General features: G+C 45.4%; 1 protein-coding gene across 1 annotated transcript in view; it reads right to left on the bottom strand.

The window, feature by feature from the left end:
- Positions 1-2,738: 2,738 nt before the first annotated feature.
- The window catches only part of LOC147607950 (uncharacterized), a 28,478-nt gene continuing 5,785 nt past the window's right edge, over positions 2,739-25,431 (bottom strand). Inside the window, exons 2-8 of the mRNA XM_086789716.1 lie at positions 5,404-5,465; positions 5,184-5,296; positions 4,511-4,613; positions 4,167-4,394; positions 3,720-3,938; positions 3,354-3,614; positions 2,739-3,253 (exon numbers count right to left, since the gene is read on the bottom strand). Coding sequence (XP_086645842.1) covers positions 2,954-3,253; positions 3,354-3,614; positions 3,720-3,938; positions 4,167-4,394; positions 4,511-4,613; positions 5,184-5,296; positions 5,404-5,465 — 1,286 coding nt within the window. The 3' untranslated portion in view covers positions 2,739-2,953. The remainder of the gene's footprint in view (positions 3,254-3,353; positions 3,615-3,719; positions 3,939-4,166; positions 4,395-4,510; positions 4,614-5,183; positions 5,297-5,403; positions 5,466-25,431) is intronic.

The raw sequence follows: 25,431 nt of genomic DNA on the forward strand, positions 1-25,431 counted from the left end.
CTGACTTTGGCATTCTTCACTAGATATTCAAAGGTTCATTCAGTCCCCGAATGAACCTGGCCATCAGCTGTTCTGCATCCAACGGTGGCGAGTACTTGAGGAGAAGCGGATACACTTCAATAGTTCTGCTCCCCTGGGTTAACTCTAAGAATTCATTCATCTTGGTTTCCAAAAAGCCAGGAGGACAAAATCTCTTAGGTAAATTTTAAGATCATTCCATGTCTGGGTGTTCCGATCTAGACGGTTTGTCTCGCAGTGGTTTCTCCATACCACTTTGGTTGTTTCTACTATCTTCAGCCTTGCAAGAGCCATTTTCCTTTTCTCGTTGTACTCGGTGACATCGAAGTATTCTTCCATTGCTTCGATCCACTTCTCCACAGCCTCGCCCAAGTTTTCGTCTTTACCCTTGAAAGGTCCAGGCTGCGATCTATGAAAAGTTTTACAAACATCCAAGTCGAGCTCTTCCTCATCGAGTTGGGGATTAACATTCCTACCAACGACGACCCCGATACATGATCCTATCAATACGTAAATTCTTGTTAAATCCCTTTATTTATAATTCAAATCCGACTTTAGATCCGACTGATTCTGGGGTTCTCTTGGCCAAACAGAAATCTACAACCAGTTACCTTTGATGTGCTAAAGTGTTATATCCACGATCAGCAAGGTAAGTGGAAATCATATTTGCCTCAAGTCCAAGCTGTTTTGAATGATTCCTTTTCTTCAGCTATTCGCAGGACTCCATATGAAGCAACAATTGGAAGACCATTCGAGTCGCTATTGACCAGAACCTCGTCTTCAATATCTGGAGCGACTAGAATAACAGCCTTACTCCAAGAGATTTTGGAGTCAGTGAGAGACACGTTAACTAAAGCATAGGAGGCCTATACTTGATAGGCCAACAAAGACCAAAGGGATAAAAAGAGATTTTGGAGTCAGTGAGAGACACGTTAACTAAAGCATAGGAGGCCTATACTTGACAGGCCAACAAAGACCAAAGGGATAAAAAGTTCTCAGAAGGAGATTGTGTTTATCTTCGGACCATGAAACAAAGATTGAAACAGGTGGACAAGCGATGCCCAAAGCTATAATTCAAGAGCTTCGATTCTTTTCCCATCCAGAGAAAGATTAACGAGGTTCAATGAAGTTGAAGCTACCTCCGAGCTGGACTATACATGATGTGTTCCACGTCAGCTGGCTAAAACCATATGCAAGTCTAATCCCTTCAAAAGTGAAAGACGAAGCAGAACCAAATATAGTTGAATTGATGGTTCCAACACAAATCCTTTTGCACCGTTTTAAGCATGGCTCCAACCGAAGGCACGAAGTTTCGTTCCTCGAAGTCTCAAGACTGAGGGCCCACGAAGCGATATAGCTTGACAAAGAGTGCGATATAGCTTGACAAAGAGTTCTTCGACTACTATCCAACTTTATTGACATACTATTTGGAGGCTATGCAATGTCTATCAAGCAAAAGGGATGTTGCGTGCATCCCGCACTTGGATGCCATGTGGACTTTTGAACAAGAAGGTACAAGACCTGGGGTGAAAATTGGTCCCATGTGAGCCCAGTCCAAGACGAGCCAACTAGGGTTCCACTCTATGCATCCAAGGTCACGTGTGCATTGTACTGCACATGAAGCAGTGCTAGTCTGTGCTGTGAGTCTCCCTCTGGAATGATGTCAGATGTTGTGTATCTGGTTTGCTACTGGATGCCGTATCTTTGTGTAAGCATGTAAGTTTGCATGTGCCAGCCCATAGATTATTAGTGTGGGCCTGGGGTAGGTGTAGAACCACCCCCAAGGGGCCAAGGGCCCCCGCTGTGCCCACAAGTCATGAGCTGGGCTAGAAGGGGCTGTCGGCCAGCCCTATGGCCTATAGACAGCCAACCGACTAGGCCCCAAGACCTAGAGGGGCTATCGGCCGGTGTGGGACAGCCCACACAGGCTGCCCAGCAGCCCAACAGTCCATGCGCAGAGTGGCCAGCCCACTTGCATTGTGTGAAAACATTTAAAAGGCATTTATGGCTAATTTGCTAGTCGTGAGCATTTTATGCTACTGGTCGGGTCATCTTCAATCAGAGCTAGGGAAGGGTATATATAGAGCATCTCATCATTCACAAAGTGCTAAAGCATCTCTCAAGGGCCCGGACAGCCAAGGGAGAAGCTAACGCAAGGGTGAAAGCTGAGGTCCAGGGAAGGGGTTTTACCTCAGCCAAGAAGGTCAAGTTTTAGTCTTTATTTTCTGATTTGCATCATTCTAATAAAGCAAATACCCCATTCATGGTGGGGGCCCTACAGAGGGTATTTCGGACCCAATACTGTCTCTCTCTCTCTCTCTCTCTCTCTCTCTCTCTCTCTCTCTCCTGCATGTCTACTTCAGTTTTTTGCGTTATGTTCGTCGTAAAGGATTGCTCAATTCTAAGCATTGAAGTTACGAATTCGTCCCCGAAGCTTCCGCAAGTTATAGTGGATCTCCTTGAAGCATTGTAACAAAACATTTGCAAATTGTGACATGATATACGTAGGGCTCATAACCATACAACATCCCGTCCACTTCTGTACAAGATTGCAGCCACTGAAAAATTGCCAAATCTGTCAATGCCATTCACCTCTTTGGGAGCCTGGCCTTGGTGCCTACCTAAGGAGAGCCTCATCACACTACCTACACAGCACAAGATATTGGTGATATTGTGTGTACTGCCTGCCGATGACATTATGAACACAAAGCATAGCACATATGATCAACCGTAGAATTTTTAAACTAGAAAATAAATAGAGGGATAAACCAATCCTGCCTTGTTTTCTTCTCCATCTCACAAAAATTGTACCTAGCAACTCCCTACCAGACCACATAGCTCCCTCTCTGCTGCAAAAACTCTTTTCTTCTTTTAAAAAAACCTCTGCTTTTCCCTTAACTTTTGAACTCTCCTCTCTTTACTCCCTGTGTTCTTTCTATGCCACTGGGGGCAACTCCAGCATCGCTCCCGCCTGAATCTGACCCCACCCAATGAGACGCCAATGTTTTTCCACCCTTCTACTCAGAGCAACCTTCTCCCCTTTACTGGTACAAACCGGAGACGTGAGTTGAAGCTTAGCAAGATCGTTTTTCACTGCCAGAACACGGGCGCCCGTGGACATGGAGCCAATGTTAAGCATCAGCACTTCCCCCTTGGTTAGTTTCGTAACCTTCCCTTGCTTCTCTGCACCTTTGGTTTTCATTCCCAGGAGACGACGCAGCAGGAAAAAGTTCACCTGCAAAACGTTTAGTCCAACAACATAGCGTTAAAATTTAACCTAATCTGCCATAGATACTACAGGCTGTAATTTACACCCAGTAAGTTTCGGAACAAACCTCGAGCTCAACAAACACGTCCGGGAGCACCCCTACCTCTCCCAAAACTTGGCCAACAAGCCTGTCTGCCCTGGTCAGAGTCGGGTCAACAGTAGTGCCCACACCAATCAGCCCACCTGGAACTGCAAACTGCAGTTCATTTTGCTCTGCATACAGTGAAATTATCCTAGAAAAGATAGGAGTACACTTGATATTTCCACTTTCATCTTTCACCACAATTCCAGGCCGGACTTCAATTTTTTGCCCCACCCTCAGGACACCCTGTAGCAAAATATGGCAAGCATGGCTTTAGCGCTGGGTGACTTTCACTTCCAAGTATCTTTCACAGAAGCACTGCATCAAAGCAGGATATCAAGTAAAACACACCTTTAGAATGCTTCCACCAGCCACCCCTCCTTTAATCTCATCCACTTCAGCACCAGGTTTATTGACATCAAAAGAGCGGATAATTATCATGTTTGGTGGATCTATGAAGTTGCGCTCTGGGATAGGGATCTTGTTTACTATGTATTCACATACAACATCTATGTTGTACTTCAGCTGTGCTGAGATTGGAACCACAGGAGCTCCATCCGCAATGGTGCCCTGGAAAGAAACACAAAAGAGATGACGCTATTAGAATTTAGGCTGGTTGCACCGGTGTCCACACCCGTCACTGGCGGTCCCATAGTCTGGGCAATTTCTGTAATCAGCATTACATGGAGGTAATCGCCCACCAAAAAGAACAATGTCAGAAAACCTCACAGACACTGTAGACACGCAGCACCCATTCAAGATAAATGTTTTCTAAAGTGTAGAGGGTGCAAAGAGTACCTGTATAAACTTCTGAATCGATTCGTGCTGGTTGAGAGCCACACTCTCTTGGATGAGATCAATCTTGTTCTGCAGAATTATGATGTGTTTCAACCGCATGATCTCAACTGCAGCAAGATGCTCTGAAGTCTGAGGCTGCGGGCAGCTCTCATTTCCTGCAATCAAGAGGAGAGCTCCATCCATGATAGCAGCACCGTTTAACATTGTTGCCATGAGAATATCATGGCCCTGCAGGTCAGGGGCCATGTCTGAGATCCCAAGTTCTAGCATTGAAAATTCAGAACTACACAATTATGATTAAGAACACAAACTACACCAATCAACCAGTGGAAGCTGCAACTGACCGGGCAGTCCACAAAGGATACATGTCGTAAGAGTTTCATGCGCGCATTCTCAAATCCAGGTACATCACAAAGTGGGCTATCTTCCTTGCCGCTTCCATAAGCCCTGCTTGCAAACCAGGTACCTTGAGATTTTACAGCTTTAAATAGGTGCATAGCAGCAGACTTAGTAGTGCATTATGGGTGGACTGAGTGTGGACAAAAAAGAAAAGAAAATCCTAAGCTAACCCTGCACTACACATGAAAATCTTGAAGGAGCTACATCTCGAAGAGCTGCATGTATACACAAGAGAAAACAACTTTCTATTTTTATCAAAAACGTGAAAGTCCTCCTTACAGGAGTTACATCAAGCTAGAAATAGAGTAGTTTCTATTTTTTGTCAAAAAGATCCTAAAATAGATGCACGAGTTTATGGTTCAACTAGATAATATCCAATTTATCCAACAACGAGCACGAGTGGTTTCTATTTTCTGTCAAAAAGATCCTAAAATAGATGCATGAGCCTATGGTTCAGCTAGATAATATCCAATTTATCCAACAACGAGAACGAATTGGACAGGCAAGATCTCCTGCCCACGATGGGACAGGCAGGTGGGATCTCTCTGCAAAGCCCATAAATCATACTCTCAAATCTTATCAATATCTGGGTAGAATCAGAAAATAGCATGTTCTTACTTGTAGCATGCAGGCCTTGGACATCTCTCATCTTCACACACATATATCTTGGCATTTGCATAGCCAAGCTTGATAGTGATGTTGCGCTCAAGCTCGTTTTTGAATCTGACCGTCTGTTGCAAAAGAAAATAAATGGAATTAGATTCTGATGATCAAGGAGGGGAGCCTCTAATTTCTACTGAGGCAGCCCCAAGGGGAGAGACTAACACAGATAGAGTACCTGTACTCCAGAAATGGCCTTCACCACAGTCGATTTTCCATGGGCGACATGCCCGATGGTACCTGTTCACCATGAAATTAGGCCCCAATTTATTACTTTGGAGACACATTGCCCACAGACACAAGCAGTAACTCCAACCAAAAATCTTCGGATCTTTTTTTTCCCGGAAAAGAGACTTCTATTAAGTATGAAATAATTTTACAATGGAGATTTTACACCAAGCAAGGGGACCAATCGGGTGCCTTAGGAGTCTCGTTTTTTTTCCCAAAACGAGACTCCTAGTAAGAATGAAAAAAAAAATACAATGGAGATTTCAAACCAAGCAAGGGGGAAATCTCAACCAATTAGGTGCCTTGTGCAGCCAGCAAGGCCCCATATGAGAGAGAGAGAGAGAGAGAGAGAATGCCATCATCCCATTCTCTCATGCATTGGGCACGTTTTCTCGTTGTAGCCCTCAAAGATCCCTGAATCCTGGCCCAATTGGCCATGAGCTTGTGGATAATGTCACACCAAATCTTGCAAATGCACTGTGTGTATCATGAACCAAGGTCCAAACCACATGGGAAAAAGTACCCTTGGTTATGTCCTGTTCACACGTTGCACTACCATACAGACCGCATTTGCCTTTACATATCAAGAACCTTCTCCCTCACAAAACGACCCTATCCATGGGCTCACCCATATCACTACGTAGCTTCTCAAACTAAGCTACCTCACAAGCTGCCATAACAACGCCCCCTGTACTCTGTCTCTATACTGGACAAGGCAAATTGTCAGTTGTTTCTTGCTCCTCCAACTCATAGCAACACTTTCAAACGAAAACATAAAGCCACTGGTAGATCGCCTATCTGAGACACTACCAACCCAATCAACACACCTGTATACCCATATAGCTGTATCTTTACCAACCTCATAGAAAAGTCCCGAGTCAACAGTGGACTTTATAGATCAAAGAATCCGTCTAACCACATCCAAGGATGGCTTCTTGGGGGCTTGCATAAATTGACTCACAATCCAACAGCATAGCTCAATTCTCGCCTAGTAAAGGTCATGTAGATTAAGCTACTTGCTATGCACTTGTACATAGTGGAATCAAGCTCACTTGTGTCTACAGAAAGCTTAGTGTTATAATCCAATGGCACAAAAATATACTTCCACTTTCCACGACCAAATGTGGTAACATAATCAGCATCATCAAGCTGTCCAGTAGAAAGCAGGTTCTTCTTGATCTCAGGCATGTGCCTGACATCATGGAGCATAAGCTGTGAGCCATCTGAAAACACAAGCCTCACATCACCTCTGCCAAGAATCTTGCATGCATGGTTATCACCCAAATAAACTACTCCTTCATTGCCAGCAGTATACCTGACAAACAAGTCTCTGCAACCTGTGACATGAAAGGAGGCACCTGAATCAATGATCCATGAGTGCATACCATGACCACCTGTAAGAGTGAATGGACATCAAGTGAAGACGTGAATAGGACCTCATCCTCACTATCACCTGCATGTGACACATTGACTTCTTCAATCTTGACTCCACTTTTGCCCTTTGGCTTTACATCTTTGGCTTCATCTTTGTCTTTGTCTTTGCCTTTTCCCTTTTCCTTTTGATCATTTTTCCATTTGTAGCATTGCTTTTTGATGTGTCCCTTCTTGCCACAATAATGGCATTCCAAATCCTTTTTGGAGCGAGACTTGCTCCTTCCCCGTTCTTGGCTTTTACCCCTTTGCTGGGATCTCCCACGTGCATTCATTGCATTGGACTTTCCAACAGAGTTGTTTTTCCTGTTCATCTCTTCTTGAAGAAGAGCAGCCTCAACATCTGCATATAACAGCATAGCATTCGAATTGCTAGTGGCTGTCCTGAATGTGTCCCAACTCTCTGGCAAAGTGCATAAGAGAAAAGTGGCTTTGAACTCATCGTCCATTGCCAACTTTTGATTTATAACTTGGCTGACAATACCATTAAACTCATTTAGATGGGCTGTCATAGACGCCCCTTCCTTCATCTGAAGACCTATGAGTTTCTTCAACCAATACACTTTGCTTGAGGCACTTTGCTGGGCATACAAGTCCTGCAATCTCTGCCACATTCCCCAAGCTGTCTTCTCTTCACGAATGCTGAAAAGTAAAGAGTCTGACACAGACAACATGATAGTAGATCTTGCTAGCTCATCCATATCTTCCCACTCTTCAGCAGTAAGAGAAGCGGGCATTACACCCCTTTCTTTGATAGGCTTGTGCTGCTTCTTCTAGAGCAACACATTATAGCACTGGATTTGCCAAATATCATAGTTATATGAGCTTTCAAGCTTCTTGATGTGAAGCAATGAAGAGCTCTCACCTGTGGTTGCCATAGCAATATGCAACCTGTCAATGCCTGACTCCCTGCAAAATGTGCAAACACTACACCAAAAGAAAGTGCTCACAGTTGTTCTCCCAAGCTTTATCTCCCACTGCGGAAGCAAGAATGCAACTTTTCTCCCACTGTATGTGATGAAATCACCAAAATTTAGTTGCTGCAGATTTAGGACAGCACCTTAAATGTGCTCTGTTCCCTTTCCAAAGTACTGTACAGCAGTACTAAGTGCTCACCTGTGATGTACCAAACCTGTACCGGCAAGTACAGCAGCTGAAATTGAGCCTTTTGGTCACTCAAATCAATGTGCAGCCATGCCAAAACTTGTACAAAGCTGTACCAAATCTGTACCAGCAGGTACAGTAGCAATAAATGCTCTCTTGGCTGTCCAAATGAGTGAAAATCAGATTTTTACAGTCTCGAACACTGCATACAACAGTCCCGAACAGAAATTGGGCAAAAGCCCCTTGACTGCAAGCTGATTTCTGAGGATTCAAGGCATAAAAGTCTTGCCCGCTGCTTTGCCAAGCTCAACAAGCATACGATCTTGAAAAGCCCCTTGATTTAAGATCGATTGCTGATCATACATGGTACATTGACGCACATGAAGGCATCCAGAGTCTTCACAGTGCTTCCCCCTGGCCACATATACATCCAGTACATAAAAGCCCTTTGATTTACAGGCACATTGAGTGCTTCACAGGCATCAACACGTTGCCCAAAGCATCAAATGCGAGTGCCTGCATGCAAATCAATCCAATCGGCACAAAAGCCCCTTGATTTGCACTGCAATTTGCTGCAATTTTGCCCGAATGTGCGATTTCTCACATCATACAGCATGTATGACTGCTTAATTGCACAATTACATGATACATCAAAAGCCCCAAATTTCGACATCCAATTTCCTGCAAATTGATCCTGATTGTGACCAATGTCACCCAATTTTGCCAATTTTGCTCAAAAATTGAGCAATTCGGCACCTGACCTGCTCAATTGATGATTGTACCTGCTCAATTGCAAATTGGACATGCAAATTCCAAAAAATTGAAGCAAATACCTCAGGTAATTTTCTGATTTTCTTTTGTTGCAGGAAAAGGGGGGTTTGCTGATGCTGCTGCACAGACTCGTGCTGAAGCTGTATTTGTGCTGCTTCCTGTGGCTCTTGCAGCAAACCTTTGTAGTTGGGCAGGTGCAGGCGTAGAAGACTTTCTTGAATCGCTAGTCGGGCTTGGGCTGGATGCAGACGTGGATGAAACCGCACAGTAGACGGAGGCCTTTTGTTACACCTTGGCCAGCACTATGCGCGATGGGCTGAGCGCCAGTGACGAGTTTCGCTATCGCCGGTGACGAGTTTCCAGTTGTGCGCGAAAGCTCCAGCACGGCGCCCGACTCCTGTTTGCCACGTGCTCGCCCAGCGATTACACGCCTGCGTGTGATCAACGCCCGCCACCTCCTCTTTCCACCCACCTGCCTGCGACTGCTGCCTTGTGGTTTGCTACGCGTAGCTCTGATTGTCAACCCCTAGTCGACCTGATATCTCAACAAACACACACACTGTTGTAGGCGCCTGGTTCCACCATCATGTTGGAAGAAGTAAACTGCACATGTAGAGAGCTGCAGGCTGGCTCTGATACCAGTTGAATGGGAGAGATAATTAGGGTTAGAGATTCATGTGGGAGACATACACAGAGAGAACAAGGGAGAGAGAGAGAGAGAGAGAGTTGTGGGGATAAGTCAACTCACCAAGTGTGAGTGTGTGACTCCCCTATCACACATGTATATTGCACTAGTACACATTGTGCACTTAGTACATTAAAAGTACTAAGTGTACTATGTACTATAACTTATGGGCTTGTACACACTATAAGGGTGGGCATAATGCCTTTACCCCAACACATAGAGATGTCGATGAAAGGTCCCTCGGAGATAGGCATAGGCTGAAGTAACCCAGTCTTTTTCGTATGTGGAACCTTAACTTTTTGACAAATCTTACAAGCTAGAATATGTGAATAAACATCACGTCTCATTTCTGGCTAATAAAAGAACCATTCCAATTTCTCGAGAGTACTGTTGATACCTCTTATGTCCTCCAACTAAGAAGTCATGGACATCATGGAGAAGAGCTGCATGATTTTCCCGAATGACACAGAGACGGTTCTTATAGAACAACCAACCGTTCTGCACTGAGTAATGGCCAAGCTCAGAGGTGAGGGCCAAATTGTATTAAGTACCAAACTCAGGGAAATCGACATAATGATCTTTCATGCTATTTAAGTCTTTCTCAGTGATTTCGAGAATGGGAGACTCCTACATGGTCTGGATGCTGGCCTTTCGACTAAGAGTATCTGCGACTAGCTTATGCTTACCAAGAATGTACTTGATCATTCCTCCAAATTGTTGGAGGATTTGACTCCATCTGGCTTGCCGATCACTCCACTAGGCACTTGGCATGGTTTGAAGCCACTTGGTAGTCTATTTTGATTGTGAAAACCTATCCCTAGAGGAAGGGCTTCCAATGTTTGAGCGCTATGATCACATCCAAAAGCTCTTTGTTATAAACCGAATAATTCTTTTCGACGACATCCAACTTTCTACTGTAGTAGGCCATTGGTCTATTGTCCTACTGAAGAACCGCACCTATGGCTACATTGCTGGCATCGATAATAACCTCGAAAGGTTCATCCCAAGATGCTAACTTCAAAACAGGCATGTCTGCCTTGCTTATAACTGTGACTTTTTTGTCTACTAGTCTTCACCCCCTTAAGCAAGTCGGTGAGAGGTGCCGCAAGGTTGGAAAACTGGTGAACATGAGTGCTATAGGCTTGGCAAATACCTACGAAAGAACGGATCTCTTGGGCGGTCTAAGGGATGTCCTAATCCAAGATCTCTTGAACCTTTGAGGGGTCCAATCGAATCCTAGCGGAACCGATGATATAGCCCAAGTATTGAACCCCTGTAATGCCGAAGATAGACTTTTTGGCGTTTATATAGAGTCCATTATCTCGCACAAGTTACAAGACTTTTTCCACATCTTTCTCATGCTACTCCGTAGTGGCTTGAGAATATAAGTATGTCATCAAGAAATATGAAAAGACACTTACCAATGAGAACTGCGAAAATCCTAGACATCATTTTATTGAAGGTTGCGTGTGCATTGGTAAGCCCAAAGGGCATGACTACGAACTCGTAGTGACCACGCTCTATCCAGAAAGCTGTTTTTGGAATGTCAGCTTCAAAAATGCAGACCTAATGGTAACCGCTCTTGAGGTTGATCTTAGTGAAAAAATTTGCACCGTCTAAACGCTCTAAAATGTACTCAATCCTTGGCATAGAAAGCTTATTCTTAATGGTGAGTTTAATTAATGCCTTGTAGTCTACACAAAGGCGTGCAAACTTGTCCTTCTTTTGGACAAATAGGATGGGTGCAACAAATGGTGAGAAAGATGGCCAAACGAATCTGACTCGAAGGAGCTCAAATAACTGTTTTTCTAGCTCGCTCTCTAAAGTCGTGGAAAGACGGTAGGGAAACCTACCAGGAGGTTCTGATCCAAGGACCAAATCGATATGATGGTCCTCAGGACGGGATGGGGGGAGACTAAGCGGGAGATCGTCCCTAAGCATAATGTCTTGATGTCTAGATAGAAGGTCTGCTAACTGTGGGACTGGGGATGAAGATGAGATAGCCACTATCGAAGAGCTAGAGGCTGTCTGAGCACGAACATAAAGCAATGCTCCTTGCGCTCCCTTGCGGATAGCTCGTTGGACCTGGAGATGAGAAATCAATGGTAAAAGTGTCCTTCCCCCAATCAAGAATAGACTCATAGTGATGAAACCACTAGATTCCTAAGATCACATCACACCCCAAAAGAGGCGAGACAATAAAATCTCATTGAAATGAGACCTTTTGAATTACAAAGACAAACTGCTGTGCCTTTTGAGATATGTGGGTGCGGAGACCAGGTGTGAACCCGTCCACATCCAAATGATATGGCACTAATGTACAGCTCATTTTGGTAGCCAACCGGGGAGAGATGGCGTCCTCAGAACTGCCCATGTCAAATAGGACTACAAACTGGCGGCCCTTGGCAGAGCAATAAGCTCGGATGAGGCTTTTCTGTGCACCATCGCTCTCACCCTCCTGCTTAGCATCAAATACCACGGATGGCATAGGATGCATAGAAGGTAAAAGCTGAACTACATTTGAGATGGAACTGGAGGAGCGGGAGATGATGTGGCGACTGTGGAGAAGGTGTTTTGGAGGCTTGCTTCATTTGCCATTCCTAGCAATCCTTGCCCGATGGTATGACAAAAAAAACATATGTTCTCTGACTGGTACTTCCTTTGCTCCTTTGAGGGGAGATAGCCTCCAATGATGCATGCTTTAGCCTTTTCCTTAGGGGTTTTCTTAGGCTTGGATTCCTTATCCTTCTTACCCCCTGAACTAGAGCTAGAACTGTCATCCTTCTTAGCATCTTTAGCAAATGCATTACCTTTCCCCGGCTGCGAAGTAGATTACTGCTGCTAGGGTTTGGCACTAGACTGAGGTTGCTTAGGATTGCCTCCGTTCATCTTCATTTTGAGTCAAAGTCAAAGCCCGATCATATGTGCTGGATTCAAAGTTACGAACTGTGAGCCGAATGTTAGGATCTAATCCACAAATGAATTGATCCATCTTGGCCTACTCAGATAACCCTAACTCTTGTACTAAAGTGATAACCTTACCGAACTGAAGCACTGGTGACCCGTTATGTTTGAGTCCATAGAACTCATCAGCCAAAGGAAAATGAGCGTTAAATTGATAAATAAATTGCTTAACAACTAAATGATCACACTTAGCATCATACTTACTAAAGTTCGATTGAGTTCGGATGACGGTAGTCGATGTTGCAGGTTCTGACTGGTGGCACCTGTGGGTGGGAAAACAAAAGATAGGTGTTAATACTTCATATGTATGGCCTCCTTTCCCTTTGGTGTTCGAGCAACATGCGCTCTCGATCTCGAGCTCTCATTGGTGCTCCCGAGCGGTGAGTTCAGCCTGATGCCAATCTTCGTCGATCCTGCGTTGGGCTTCCTCATAGTCCCATTTGTCTGCTTTTTCTTCCCTCCGTCTAGCTTCATCCTCTCGTCTTTGTTATTCCATCTGAAAGAAGAGGGTGACGAAGTCAGGGGTAATTGGAGGAGTGGATTTTTCTGTTGTTACCTCCAAGAGTTGGAGACGCTCCATGAGAAGCTGGTCTTGTGCTCGGAGTAGAGCTATGGTATCTATAGTAGGCAGAAGAGTAAGGTCTCCTATACTCATGTTAGTCAAACCACAAGACTATATAACTATCAACTCCATTATGTATAGTATGAACTAGATACTACGACATCCCCACTAACGAAACGATTATATACATAAAATCTCAAGGCTAGGGACCCAAATCTGAAATTTCACATTTGGGCCTTCAATTAGAGAGGAAAAGTGCAGTTTTCCCCTCCAATTTAGGAAAAAATTCAGATTTGGGCACTTTCCCTCTCCAATTTGGGGGCTCGAATCTGAAATTTCAGATTTGGGCATTCAATTGGACAACGAAAGTACAATTTTTTCCTCCAGTTTAGGGACCCAAATCTGAAATTTCAAATTTGGGCCCTCAAACTTATTTGCAATTTTACTTTAATACTTACAATCAAGAAAACAAAAGTACCAAAATCCAATAGCAAAGTTTAAAACTACGATGCATTGTTGATTGTATCCATGGACAATTCTGAGTAATTTCCTCATTCTGAGTCATAATGTATACATGTTACATAAACAAAAAAAATAACATGCCTCATAATTGGTGGAGCCGCAAGCACAAATTGCAATAATGTTCAATATTGAACGTTTTTATTTCTTCCTTCTCGACTTTTCAGCTACCCTGAAATGTTGACAAAAGGTCCATGATTGAAACGTTCCAATAGCAAAACGCATTTCACGTTTCAACAACAACAAAACATGTTTCGCAATGACCGTGCATCTGTCTAAGGATTGTTTGTCCCAGAAGAAGAACCAAACCAAGGGCAAGTCTTCATCTCAAAAGAAGAACAAAGACACAACACAAGACATTGATACAAATACTTCTAGTAACTCATCTAGGGCTCCTAGGGCGCTTTCAACTCGGGAGGACCAAGATGGTGTTCTTCTCTAGTGTACATGATGTTTCCCCCATGTGCTTCTAGCCATAGGAGACTTGTGGGCGGGATAGGGAGCTGTAAGCAACTCCATTTTTTGGAGCATGGGAACCGTAAGTCGTAGTTCCAAGCATTAAAAATCTAGCAAGACAAGGTCATCTTTGGTGTAGCAGAGACTATGAACAGGATCTGTTCCGAGTTCATTGTTCGAGATTTTGGGACGTGATGTGTTCATAGTCCACTGTTGGGGGATAATGGACCAATACACTGAGATGCACAATATTCTAACACCCCCTCTGCAGCTCATAATGTGCAAGAGTCTAAAGAAGATAAGCTGATGAAGATGCAACCATGGATCCTCCGGTACTGCAAATATCGGAATCACCTCGGAGAGAGAATCCACCAACCTATTTCCTCAAAGCACAATGCCACCACGAATAGCAAAGAACTTTGCTTGGCTCCGAATTCCCACACAAGTGTTCAATGAACTCCATGAATAAGATGATGAGCTATTAGACACACCGTGGGTTTTTTGCTATTTATTAGGATTTATCTGTTTTCTCCTTGTTTAGTAGGTCGTGGAGTAGTCGATAAGCTCCTAGGGACAGTCGGCCAGTTCCCTGCTTCACTATAAAAGACAGCTCCTCACATTCACTTGTAGCATCCAATCCAAGCACAGTGCAACACTTCTCTTGTTGGCTATTGCCATTGTAATAAGCGTCATGCTATAATAAAAGGTGATCTTGTCAACAAGCTCTCTCTCTCTCCTTTGCTCTCTCTCTCTCTCTTTCCTTGTCTATGCTTCCGCCTGTGCATACTCTAACATGTACAACTTCCAAGGCCTTTGACCTTGTCAAATCCCCATAGGATCTCCTCGTAGAACGCTCTTGGTACAAGACTCGAAACTTGCAAACAAACCAAACAAACGTGAAGGGGGTGCAGGCCTGACTCACCTCCCAACCTTGACAGCCATGGTCAAGCCCACAAGTCTTGGTTGTCTCCACCGAGCCACGTGCTGAGCTAACTAGATGGACATACCGACCAATCTCTACCTCGTGACGTCCCATACCGCCACGAAGCTACCCTCGCGGGCCTCGAGACTGCTGCCGACCTCGGCTGCATAAAGCAGATGCACGTCTGCACTAGATCCAGGCTCCTGACCATAGAGCTCTGACAAAGACACGCGAGACTCTATGAACTAATGACTAACCTTGGCCACCCTTTTATAAGCTCTTGGCCGATCATCAGGTGTTCACACTTGGGCGCCCGCCCGTCCATACTTGGGTGCCCGCCCGCCCGCCCGTTAGTCTATCCCTAACTCAGCTCGCCAATCAGCCTGCCTAGCTCCAAGCTTCCCCAAACCTCGAAGCTAGTCTTGTGTGCATATAGCACACGGTAGATACACACTGTGCACATGACATACTCCCCTTCCTCTAAGAGCTCACTCCTGAGCTCACTAAAAAGCCAGGGTAATCCCTCTAAAGGGTAGTCAATGTCTCCCATGTAGCGTCCTCCTCGGCACGATCCTTCCACTTGATCTTGTATTCCGTGATAAGAGTATTACGTAATCGTCTTTCACGAAATCCAAGAATCTTTTGAGATTCGTGTGGAACAAATGTCATGTCCTCGATATCTATGATTTCTTGAGGAGTAACTAACTGGTATGTTCCACCCAGTACTTCCTTAAGTCTACTGACATGAAATACGAGATGAACTTTCACATGAGAAGGCAAATCCAGTTCATATGCAACTAAACCAATCCGTCGTGTAATACGAAATGGTTCACGGTATCTAGTGGATAATTTCGAAGACCGACCTGTCCGTAAAGTCTCGAAATCTTCAGAACTCGCAAATATACCATTGTTCCTTCAGAGAACTCTCTGGGTAGACGATGTCTATTAGAATAAAATCTGTCTCTGTCTTGAGCACTCCTTCGCAACTTGTAGCATTTCTTGCATATCTTGCAAAAAATTACGTGTTGCATCGTGCTGAAGTCTTGAAAATCCCACTATAACAGGTGATCGAGGTTGAAAACCATACATAAACCATGTCAACAAAATATACCTGCAAGCAAACCAAGCACCAATGTGCACTGCCAGGCAACCAAATGTCCTGTGCAAATGTTTGTCTGCAAACTGAAGCAAGTGTAAACCTGCACCAAATTATCCAATTACACACAATGTGTATACATATGCGACAAATCACAGCTGTAATGCCCAATTACATGCTCCAATCTGAAAAGCCCCAACTTTTATGCACTCCAATCGCTTCAATGTGCAGTTAATTGGCCAATTTTCACAAAAGCCCCAAATTTCTGCAACTGAAAGAGGCTCAATTTGCTGATTTTGACCTCAATTTGAGAAACCCCCAAATTTGGACAAAAATGGCTGATTATGCAAACAATGGCAAAAGCCCTAAAATTAATCACCTAATTGGCTTTCAATTTTCGCAAAAAATGAGAAAAACCCCAAAATGTTTGACTGAATGGCTTTGATTCTCACAAATACCTCTGACAAAATCTCCAATTGACAATGAATGTCACATAGAATGCCCTGATTTCAGAAAACCCCAAACATAATGAAAAGCCCCAAATTTTTGTAATGATTGGCTTTGACTCTTACCCAATGGATGGAATTTGATGAAGCCTTCAATTTGCAAGATCCCCAAGATTAACTCTCTGTGTAAGACTGGCGGGGGGAGGGAAACGGAAGGAAGCAGGAGACTAGCAAGTGTGTGGGCGTTGTAAGGGCGGGAAGAGAGGGCACAGGGATAAGCAGATGGTTGGATCCAGGGACTGAAGCCCAGAGCCCACACGGCACGAGATGCAGACCACACGAACACCGGAAGCACAAACGAAACCGTCGAGGGCTGGGCAGAGCAGGGGAAATGATCTGTTGAAGGTGGTGGGCGGCGCGAGTAGTGGACAAGCTGTGTACGCAAGGCACAGCCGCCAGCTGCAGCCGGGAACGAAGGTACAACTCTGGACGTTGAAGTCTGGCCGCTGCAGACAGTCGACGGCAAAGAGCACGGCAGGCCAGCGTGGACAGGAGCAGGCTGTGTCGAAGAGCACCGGACGGAAAACGCGAGCGCCGAATAGGCTGAGGCGGCGACGGGCGGTCGGAACTGGCCGTGAAGTATCGTGGCCGGCTGAGGCGTATAAAACGAGAGGTGTCGCCCGTGGGCTGAGCGACGGTGGTGCTCTCCCCACTAGTGCCGCCGGCTATGGGCGGCCGAAACGGGCGGACGGAAGCAAGCAGGCAACAAAAATACCACAACGATGGGCGGACTGGCTCCGTCGACGAAATTTCGCAGGCGACGGACAGAACTGTGCAAGCGACAGAATTTCACAGTTGTCGGATGGAAACTCACAGTTTGTTGCAGATTTTAGGGACAGAACTCCACAGGCAACCCCCAGCTCTGGTGGGACTCACACTGCTCTCTGGAGATAATTCCCTGTCGTGTAGGGGCTGGGAGTGGGATGGATCTCTGAAAAAATGTAGTAATCTATGTCTGTCGTCCCACCTTTGGAGCTGTCTGAGCCTGTAATGATGTCTCTGTGACGCTGTATGTCTAGAATGAATCTCCCCAGTATGCGCTGGTCTGCTGCCTCAAAGATCTGGCATAGGGAATGTGGCTCTCTGAATAAAATGGGATCTCTCTCTCTGATGGCTGTATATGCTCTGCACCTGCATACATAATGCTCCTCACTCTCCACCTCTCTGCACAATCTGCATACCCTCTCCTCTTGGGGGAACCGTGCTGCTCTGCAGTCTCGATCTCCAATCGATGTGATGAAACTCTAAGCTGACCAATAGCCACTCGGGAGCCGTGTGGTAAAAAACCCTCCATGTATCTAGGCCTCTCTATAAATCCATCATCAGTGATACTCATTAAGTGATCTCTGTAGTATAGCATCTTCGGTGGAAGAGGCTATGTAGGCGATATCCATGTCTCTCGTGTATAGAGCTGCCATAGGTCCTGTCTCATTACTCTGTTCCTCTCACTATGAGAGAGGACGGATATGTGGTGCATCCCTGTCATACTGGAATGGTGGTAGATGATCCATGTCTAGGCCATGCTGTGAGAACCAATGTGTGACCTGTGCATACCATGATCCTCTGTCTCCTGCCTCAACCAGCTGTCTAGATGCCTCAAAAGCTCTGTATGACAATCTGTCCTGTGGCATCTCTCTAAATCTGTCTAGCAGGCATATAGTCTGGAATATGGCCTCTACCATCATAGGAGGCGCAGCAAACTCTGCTCGGATAATGTCATGAGGTACTGACGGTTTGCTGCGTATCATGCATGCCATCATGAGGGCCTGTGGTCTCTCTATCTGTGTCCACCAATGGGTAGCAAGGCCTCGCGCCCATACCGCTGCTCCATACATCAGTGCCGGTGTGACTAATGTGTCAAATAGCCACCCCTTCATCCGGGGCTCCTGAAAATGCGCCTGGTGGCACTATCTCTCTAGCATAGCCAATGCTGCATATCCCTGTGTCAATCTAGCTCTGGCTGCTAATCCATGGTGAAGCGTGTGGCTGCAGAGAAGGTAACCCCTAGGTACACGTATGATGTCACCACCTCCACCTGGCGTCCTGCGAGAGTGAATGTTAGCTGACTCCTGCCATGTCTCGATGTATGAAAGACCATAACCTTGGTTTTCCCAAGGTTCACAGTAAGACCCCTCTGTGTGCAGAAATCATGGAGTGCATGTAGATGCTGCTGTAGACCTCCGGGAGACTCAGACACTAATACAATATCATCAGCATAAAGCATAATATGTATTGAGGTACCTACTAAATCAACTCCATCTCCGCCTCCCCGTGTAATGAAGTCAACCACCTCATCAATGTATAACCCAAATAGCGTGGGAGAAAGTGGGTATCCTTGCTTCACACCAATATAGAGCTCTGCACTCGTCATCATACCATCTGTTCTGGGGCATAGTCCCAGATCTCGCAGACTCTCCTGAGTGGACACGATGTGAGAAGCTCTGTAATGCAGCCGTGTGTAGGAGTGATGCCAGCTGGGCTGTAATGGTATCCATAGATGCCAGGGGATCCATGAGTAGGAGCCCATCCTCTACTCTGCCAGTGTATATGTCTGCGATATCATGTGTGAAGTAGATGGTAGTGTGTGGCGTCGATATGTGGGGGGCTGGTGATACTGGTGATCCGGCTAGTGAAAATGCCAAGTATGTATGATCTGCCCCAATAGGACAAGGTGGAATGGAGAATGAGGTGACAAGCTATGATGCCTCCAAAGACCCCATAATGTAGTCTACCACCGTGCCTTCGGTCCGTATATGACCCCCATGTGGGAAGCATGTCAGCCCTCCTGATCCCGGCCACTGTAGCATCCCATTATAAATAACGAGACGATGGCTCCCAACTCTAGTAAGTGGTCCCCATAATGTCCTCTGTCTAGTCCAATGTCCTTTGATGCCCGACTAGCCCGTATCTCCTCTGGATCCACAAGGTGGAGGATCTCCATGTCATCATAGTCATACACCTCACACTGTCTGCTCTGTGTGTGGGCATTGAAGTCGCCCGTAAGAAATACTTCCCCTAGTGTAGAATAATGCATAATTTCCTCTGACAGACAAGTGTATGGCGAGGCTCCTGTCTCCTCCTGTGGCATGTCCTCTGTAATGACATAGGAGGATCCTGATGGAGGAAAGTAACATAGGGCTATGTATATAACCCTGTCTTGTGAGAGCTGTAAGCTGATCCACATGTATCTGGCCTCTGGATCCTGTGCTACCACTCTCAGTCTCCCCTGTAGCTCCCGTCTGAATAGAACTGCTACTCCCCCCCGACCCTGTCGAGGTACCCTGGCGTGTGGTCCTCCTGTATGCTGACTCCCACTGGAATCCCTCTACTCGAGGTAGCCCTCTCTCTGGGCTCTGATGTGTCTCTCTCAGAAGTATGATGTCTCTCCCCACCATAACATGCTCCAGTCGTCCAAGCTGCATCCATAGTGAACCATTACAGTTCCATACTACCATGTGTATCTTTGTCAGTGGCCTGGTCTGTGTCCCATAGGTCCCAAACCGCTAATCCATGGGCCAGCCATCAATGATGACCCGACCATCTCGATAGAAGGCCTTCTTGCCTTCTCTCCTCGCATGTAAGACTCGTGGCATGCAAGCTCTCCTATGCTCAAGCTGCATCCTCGTGAGATCATCATCCAAGAAAATAGGAGCTCCCTCTAAACCTCGTAGTATGACCCTCTTCCTCATGAAGGTGACCCTCTCCGTCTCTCCTACAAACCGTAGGATGAGGGCTCGCTTGCGTGTTGAGTCTTTCCCGGCTCTCCATGCTTTGGTGAAGGGGAGAGGGTGCTCTTCCCTGTAGCCGAGCTTCATGCATAGAAGCTGTCCATCTTTCTCGGGAGTGGAGTCAGGTGTCTCGGCTATACCTGTGACTCGAATGTTGAGGCAGCGGGCATGCCTCATCTTCTCCTCCTCAATGGTGGTGTGAATGATTTGGTGTTCTTCCCTTTGAGTCTCCTCGCTTACTTCTTTACGGATGTTCTTCTTCACCACCTCAACCCATCCTGACTGCTTGGCTTCGAGTTTTCCCTCCATGTCCTTTGTGATCTCCTTGGAGATCTCTTCTTTGATGGCCGTGAGAGTGTTAGTCATTGATCTCCCCTCCTCCTTCCTTCTCTATATTCTTGATGGCTACCAGTTCCACTTTCAATGCACTCACCTCCTCCTTGAGTGCCGTGTTCTCTTGTTCAAGGTTCGTGACCCGTGCTTCGAGAGCCATGATGTGCCGGTGTAGTTTGTTCTCCACCTCATTGAGGTTGGAATCAGATGTCTTCTTGTTCTCCTTGATTAGTGCCTTCATTGCCGTCTCGAGAGCCTCGAGTTTCTCTTGGAGACTCGGGGCCATTCCTCCAGATTACTCTGTAGTCCTTCCCACAGGCAGGGAGAAGAGAGAGAGAGAGAGAGAGAGAGAGTTATGTTGTTGCCATGGGGACCTGAGTAAGGGTGGGTGGGAAAAGGGCAGCGAACAGTAGCGAAGCGAACAGAAGGCGGAGGGGCTAGCGGAGAGGCAGACGAGCCAGCATAGCGGGAGAAGGTGGCGGCGAGCAAGGGGCGAAGCGAATAGAAGGCGGCGACAGTAGCGAAGCGAACAGGAGCGGCGAACAGCAGCAAATAGTTGCAGGCAGCGAACAGTAGCAAAGCGAATATAAGGCGGAGGGGCTAGCGGGGAGAGAGAGAGAGAGAGAGAGAGCAAGCCAAAAGTGTGGTAGCCACAAAATGCAAGTTAACCCTTGCATGTGTGTCACATCCATATAATATAGAAGTACAAAATATTATATGTAGAGTGTTCTTTCACACTTGATATCCAAGGGAAAAAAACCACATGGGAAAAAATGCCCTTGGTTAAGCCCTGTTCACACATAGCACTACCATAAGTGAGCATATGCCTACAATCTTGTGTCCCAAGTAAATGATGTCTGTCATGAAAAACTCACATTTACTTAATTTAGCATACAGTTGATTCTGTCTTAAAATAGTTAAGACAATCGTGAGGTGTCTAACGTGATCCTCAAGAGTACAACTATATATCAAAATATCATCCAGGAATACAACCACAAATTTCCCCAAATATTCACGAAAAGGATCGTTCATCATTTGCTAGAAAGTGGCTGGAGCATTGGTTAACCCAAAAGGTAATACGAGAAACTCGTAATGGCCATACCTAGTCCGAAAGGCGGTTCTTTCGACATGCCTTTCATGAATACGTATCTGGTGATAGCCAGTACGTAAATCTATCTTTGTGAATTATTTCGCTCCGGCTAACCGGTCAATCAGGTCATTTGATCTAGGGAGTGGATAACGGTTCTTAATTGTCAGCTTGTTCAATCTCTTGTAATCTATACACATTCTCCAGGTGTTGTCCTTCTTTCTCATGAATAAGACACTTGGACGGATCTAGCCCATCCTCAAATAATCTTGGAATTGTTTGGCCAACTCATCTTCCTCAACTTGGCTCATCCTGTAAGGTGGAATACTAACAGGGTGAGCACCAGGGACTAGGTCAATACGATGATCTACTACCCTTTCAGGTGGTAAGCCTGATGGCAGTTCCTTAGGAAATACATCTTAAAATGGCAGTTCCTTAGGAAATACCCTTTCAGGTGGTAAGCCTGATGGCAGTTCCTTAGGAAATCAAGTATCTTCTTTAATTCGTTGCTTTCAAACACACTTAATTCATTAACACCCATAGTAGGTATGAGAAATGAAGAAAGTGGAATCAAGACACAATGGAAAGCAGTATACAAAGAAGAATTCATTATATTACCAAAATCAGCTGTATATACAAGAGGTCTCTGAGAGGGATGTATACAACCACCTAAGATACTATACTGGGTGTTTCTATGTTCAAAAGAAAAAGTATGACTAGACCAATCTATCTAGACTTGAAGAGTCTTAAACCACTCAATCCCTAACAACAAGTCTACATGCTCTAGATGCATGATATAGCATTCCAGAGTATCTTCGTAGTCCTGAATCCGGATCGGTAGTGTCCACCTTTCGATCCCATACTTGTCGACCTGCAGGTAGGCGTACCTCATAGGTATGATAGCTGGTGTTGCGTCAAGACCCAATTTCTGCACAAGTTTGTAATTAACAAAGTTGTGTGAGCTGCCAGGGTCGAGAAGAATGTGGATTCTATGGCCATTCACTTCTCCATAAACTCGGAGAAGATCATGCAAGCCAAAAACTTTAGAGTTGAACAGACAATCAGAACATGAACTAGGGCAAGAAAGTACAGTAACTGACGTACCTATCAAAGACAACTGGTTAGCTGCCTTTGGCTTGGGTCCTGCGTTGGTCTTTGCACCTTTTTGCTTCGGGCACTCGTTACGCATATGTCCTTTTTCTTCGCAGATGAAGCAACGTCCCTCCTTCTTGAGCTTCAAAGCCTTAAGGAGACGTTTTTTCTTCGCTGGGGTCGAAGTTTAATTCTTTGAAGGTTGGTCTGAAGACTTTCCTTCTGTCGTGCTAGCCATCGGTGCGGAGAACTTCCTTTTGTACTTGTTCCCTTGCTCGGTAACGGGTTTAGACTTGGAAGAGACCATTGTATCATCATAGATACGAGCGGAATGAATGGCCTCGTCCAAAGTTTTGCATTTGTTGTTTTTAACCTGTAAACGGTACGAATCGAGTAAACCGGCTACGAAGAAACCCAAAAGAGTGGTGGAATCCATCTTCGTAGCTTTCATCTGCAAGTCTCTAAATTTCTAGAGATAGACCTCATAAGTGAGGTTCTGCGAGATCATGGTCAAAGTAGCAAACCGGGCAACAAACACTTCGAATTGTGCCCAAGTCGATGGTTTAGGGTTGAGTTCTTTCCACCAAGGCAAAGCTTTGCCTGAGAGAACTTGCTGCTAATTGGATTTTTTTGCCATCATCATATGGATGAAACTGAAAATGGACCTGCCACTTATGTAACCAAGTGTCCACCATCTCCTTGGTACGCTACTTTTGCTCGCCCCCAAACTGTTCCAAACTAATATTGGGGCCTAATGCAGATGCCAAAGTATGCATACCCGAAAGAGTAGATAGGATAGTAGTCAACAAAGAGATGGAGTTCTATAAAGCCTGCATCTGCGCGGCGATTTGTGCTTGACATTCTGAGGAAGAAGCTTCAAGAGCAACTTTAAACTCTTGGAAATATGATTTTGAAATAAAATCGTCAAAAAGATCACCATCGGTGGCTTCCGTAGCCAGCAGGTCTTCACGTTCGAGAATGGGCTCCAACTCGGATTCTTGGGTCGACATCTTGAAGAGGGCAAGATGAGAAAAAAAATATATCTTGCACAAAGAAGAGTGCTAGAGAACTTGAGAGCTTGAGAGATGTGTGGCAAGAAGCCCACTTTAGGGGTATTTTATAAGTCCCCCTAAAAGCACTTAGATTTTTTGTATGGCTTTTGTGGTTTTTTTTTTTAATGCTAGATCGCTTTTATAATAGCCACATATAAGGCTTGTAAAAGCCACACTAAAAAATAAAAAATAAAAAATAAAAACATAAAAGCCACATATAATCTACTAAAAGCCACTGTTTTCTTTTTTTTCTTTTTTTTTAACGCTCTTCGATTTGTTTTAAACTCCACGCTACAGGTTCTAAAGAAACGAAAAGCAACGTGCATTAAAAAAAATGAGAGCTAAAAAAAACGAAAAGCGCTCGTCACCACGTTTGCCTGCCTGCGCGTACGGGCCCGACTGCGAGCGTGTACCACCCGCCTACGTGCACCGATTGGAGTGCCGCATGTCCGATTATTCTTGCCCGTATGCGCACACCGCCTACCTACCTGTGTGTACCAGCCTGCACACGTGCACTGCTTGTCAGCGTGTATTACCCGCCTGACTAGTGCAGCGTTCATGCTGTTGGCCTCTTCATACAAGTGGGTTGCACAGCAACCATACAAGCGCTACACAGCTACAGCCGGCGACCTCTCTCTCTCTCTCTCTCTCTCTCTCTCTCTCTCTCTCTTACAAAAACACAACCGACTGGCTTTTTCTTTTTTCTCTTAAACTCTTCATAGAGTTGAAAACACCTAGGCCCTTCTTCTTGCAAAGCAAACAACCCATACAAAACCACAACCTTCATCACGGGTTCCTACGATGCAAAAGCAACATGCTGAATTTAAAAAAAAACAGCAGTATACATAGAAAAACAGCAATCTTCTCGAACTCGTATCTTTTCTTAGACCTCATCTTCTCTTCCTACCGACTTGCTCATTCTCGAGGCTTGATGTGATACCACTGTCAAATCCCCATAGGATCTCCTCGTAGAACACTCCTGGTACAAGACTCGAAACTTGCAAACAAACCAAACAAACGTGAAGAGGCTGCAGGCCTGACTCACTCCCAACCTTGACAGCCGTGGGCAAACCCACAAGTCTTAGTTGTCCCCACCGAGCCACGTGCTGAGCTAACTAGATGGACGTACAGACCAATCTCTACCTCGTGAAGTCCCATACCGCCACAAAGCTACCCTCGCGGACCTCGAGACTGCTGCCGGCCTCGGCTGCATAAAGCAAGTGCACGTCTGCACTAGATCAGGGCTCCTGACCATAGAGCTCTGCCAAAGACACGCGTGACTCTATGAACTAATGACTAACCTTGGCCACCCTTTTATAGGCTCTTGGCCGGTCATCGGGTGTCCACACTTGGACGCCCGCCCGTCCATACTTGGGTGCCCTAAAAGAATGGCTGTAAATCAGAAAAAAAATAGCAAATAGATCTTGCAAAGAAACACATGTGCAAAAGAACTGAAGTAGAAAACTTGTTATCTGTTGAAGTAGAACACGAGGGCTGCCCGTAGGTGCATACAACCAACAGCAATAGCTGAATAATGATGTGCTAATGATGCTAACCCAAGCCGCCTATTTATAGGTTGGACAAGAGCTGGTCGGCCAGTATAAAAACACTGGGCTCGCCGACTATGCAAAAAATACTAGAATAATGTCTAAAAAATAGACAAAAATAGC

Source organism: Cibotium barometz, chromosome 54 (assembly GCF_041138505.1).
Source record: "Cibotium barometz isolate CiBa-2024 chromosome 54, ASM4113850v1, whole genome shotgun sequence".
Taxonomy (NCBI): domain Eukaryota; kingdom Viridiplantae; phylum Streptophyta; class Polypodiopsida; order Cyatheales; family Cibotiaceae; genus Cibotium; species Cibotium barometz.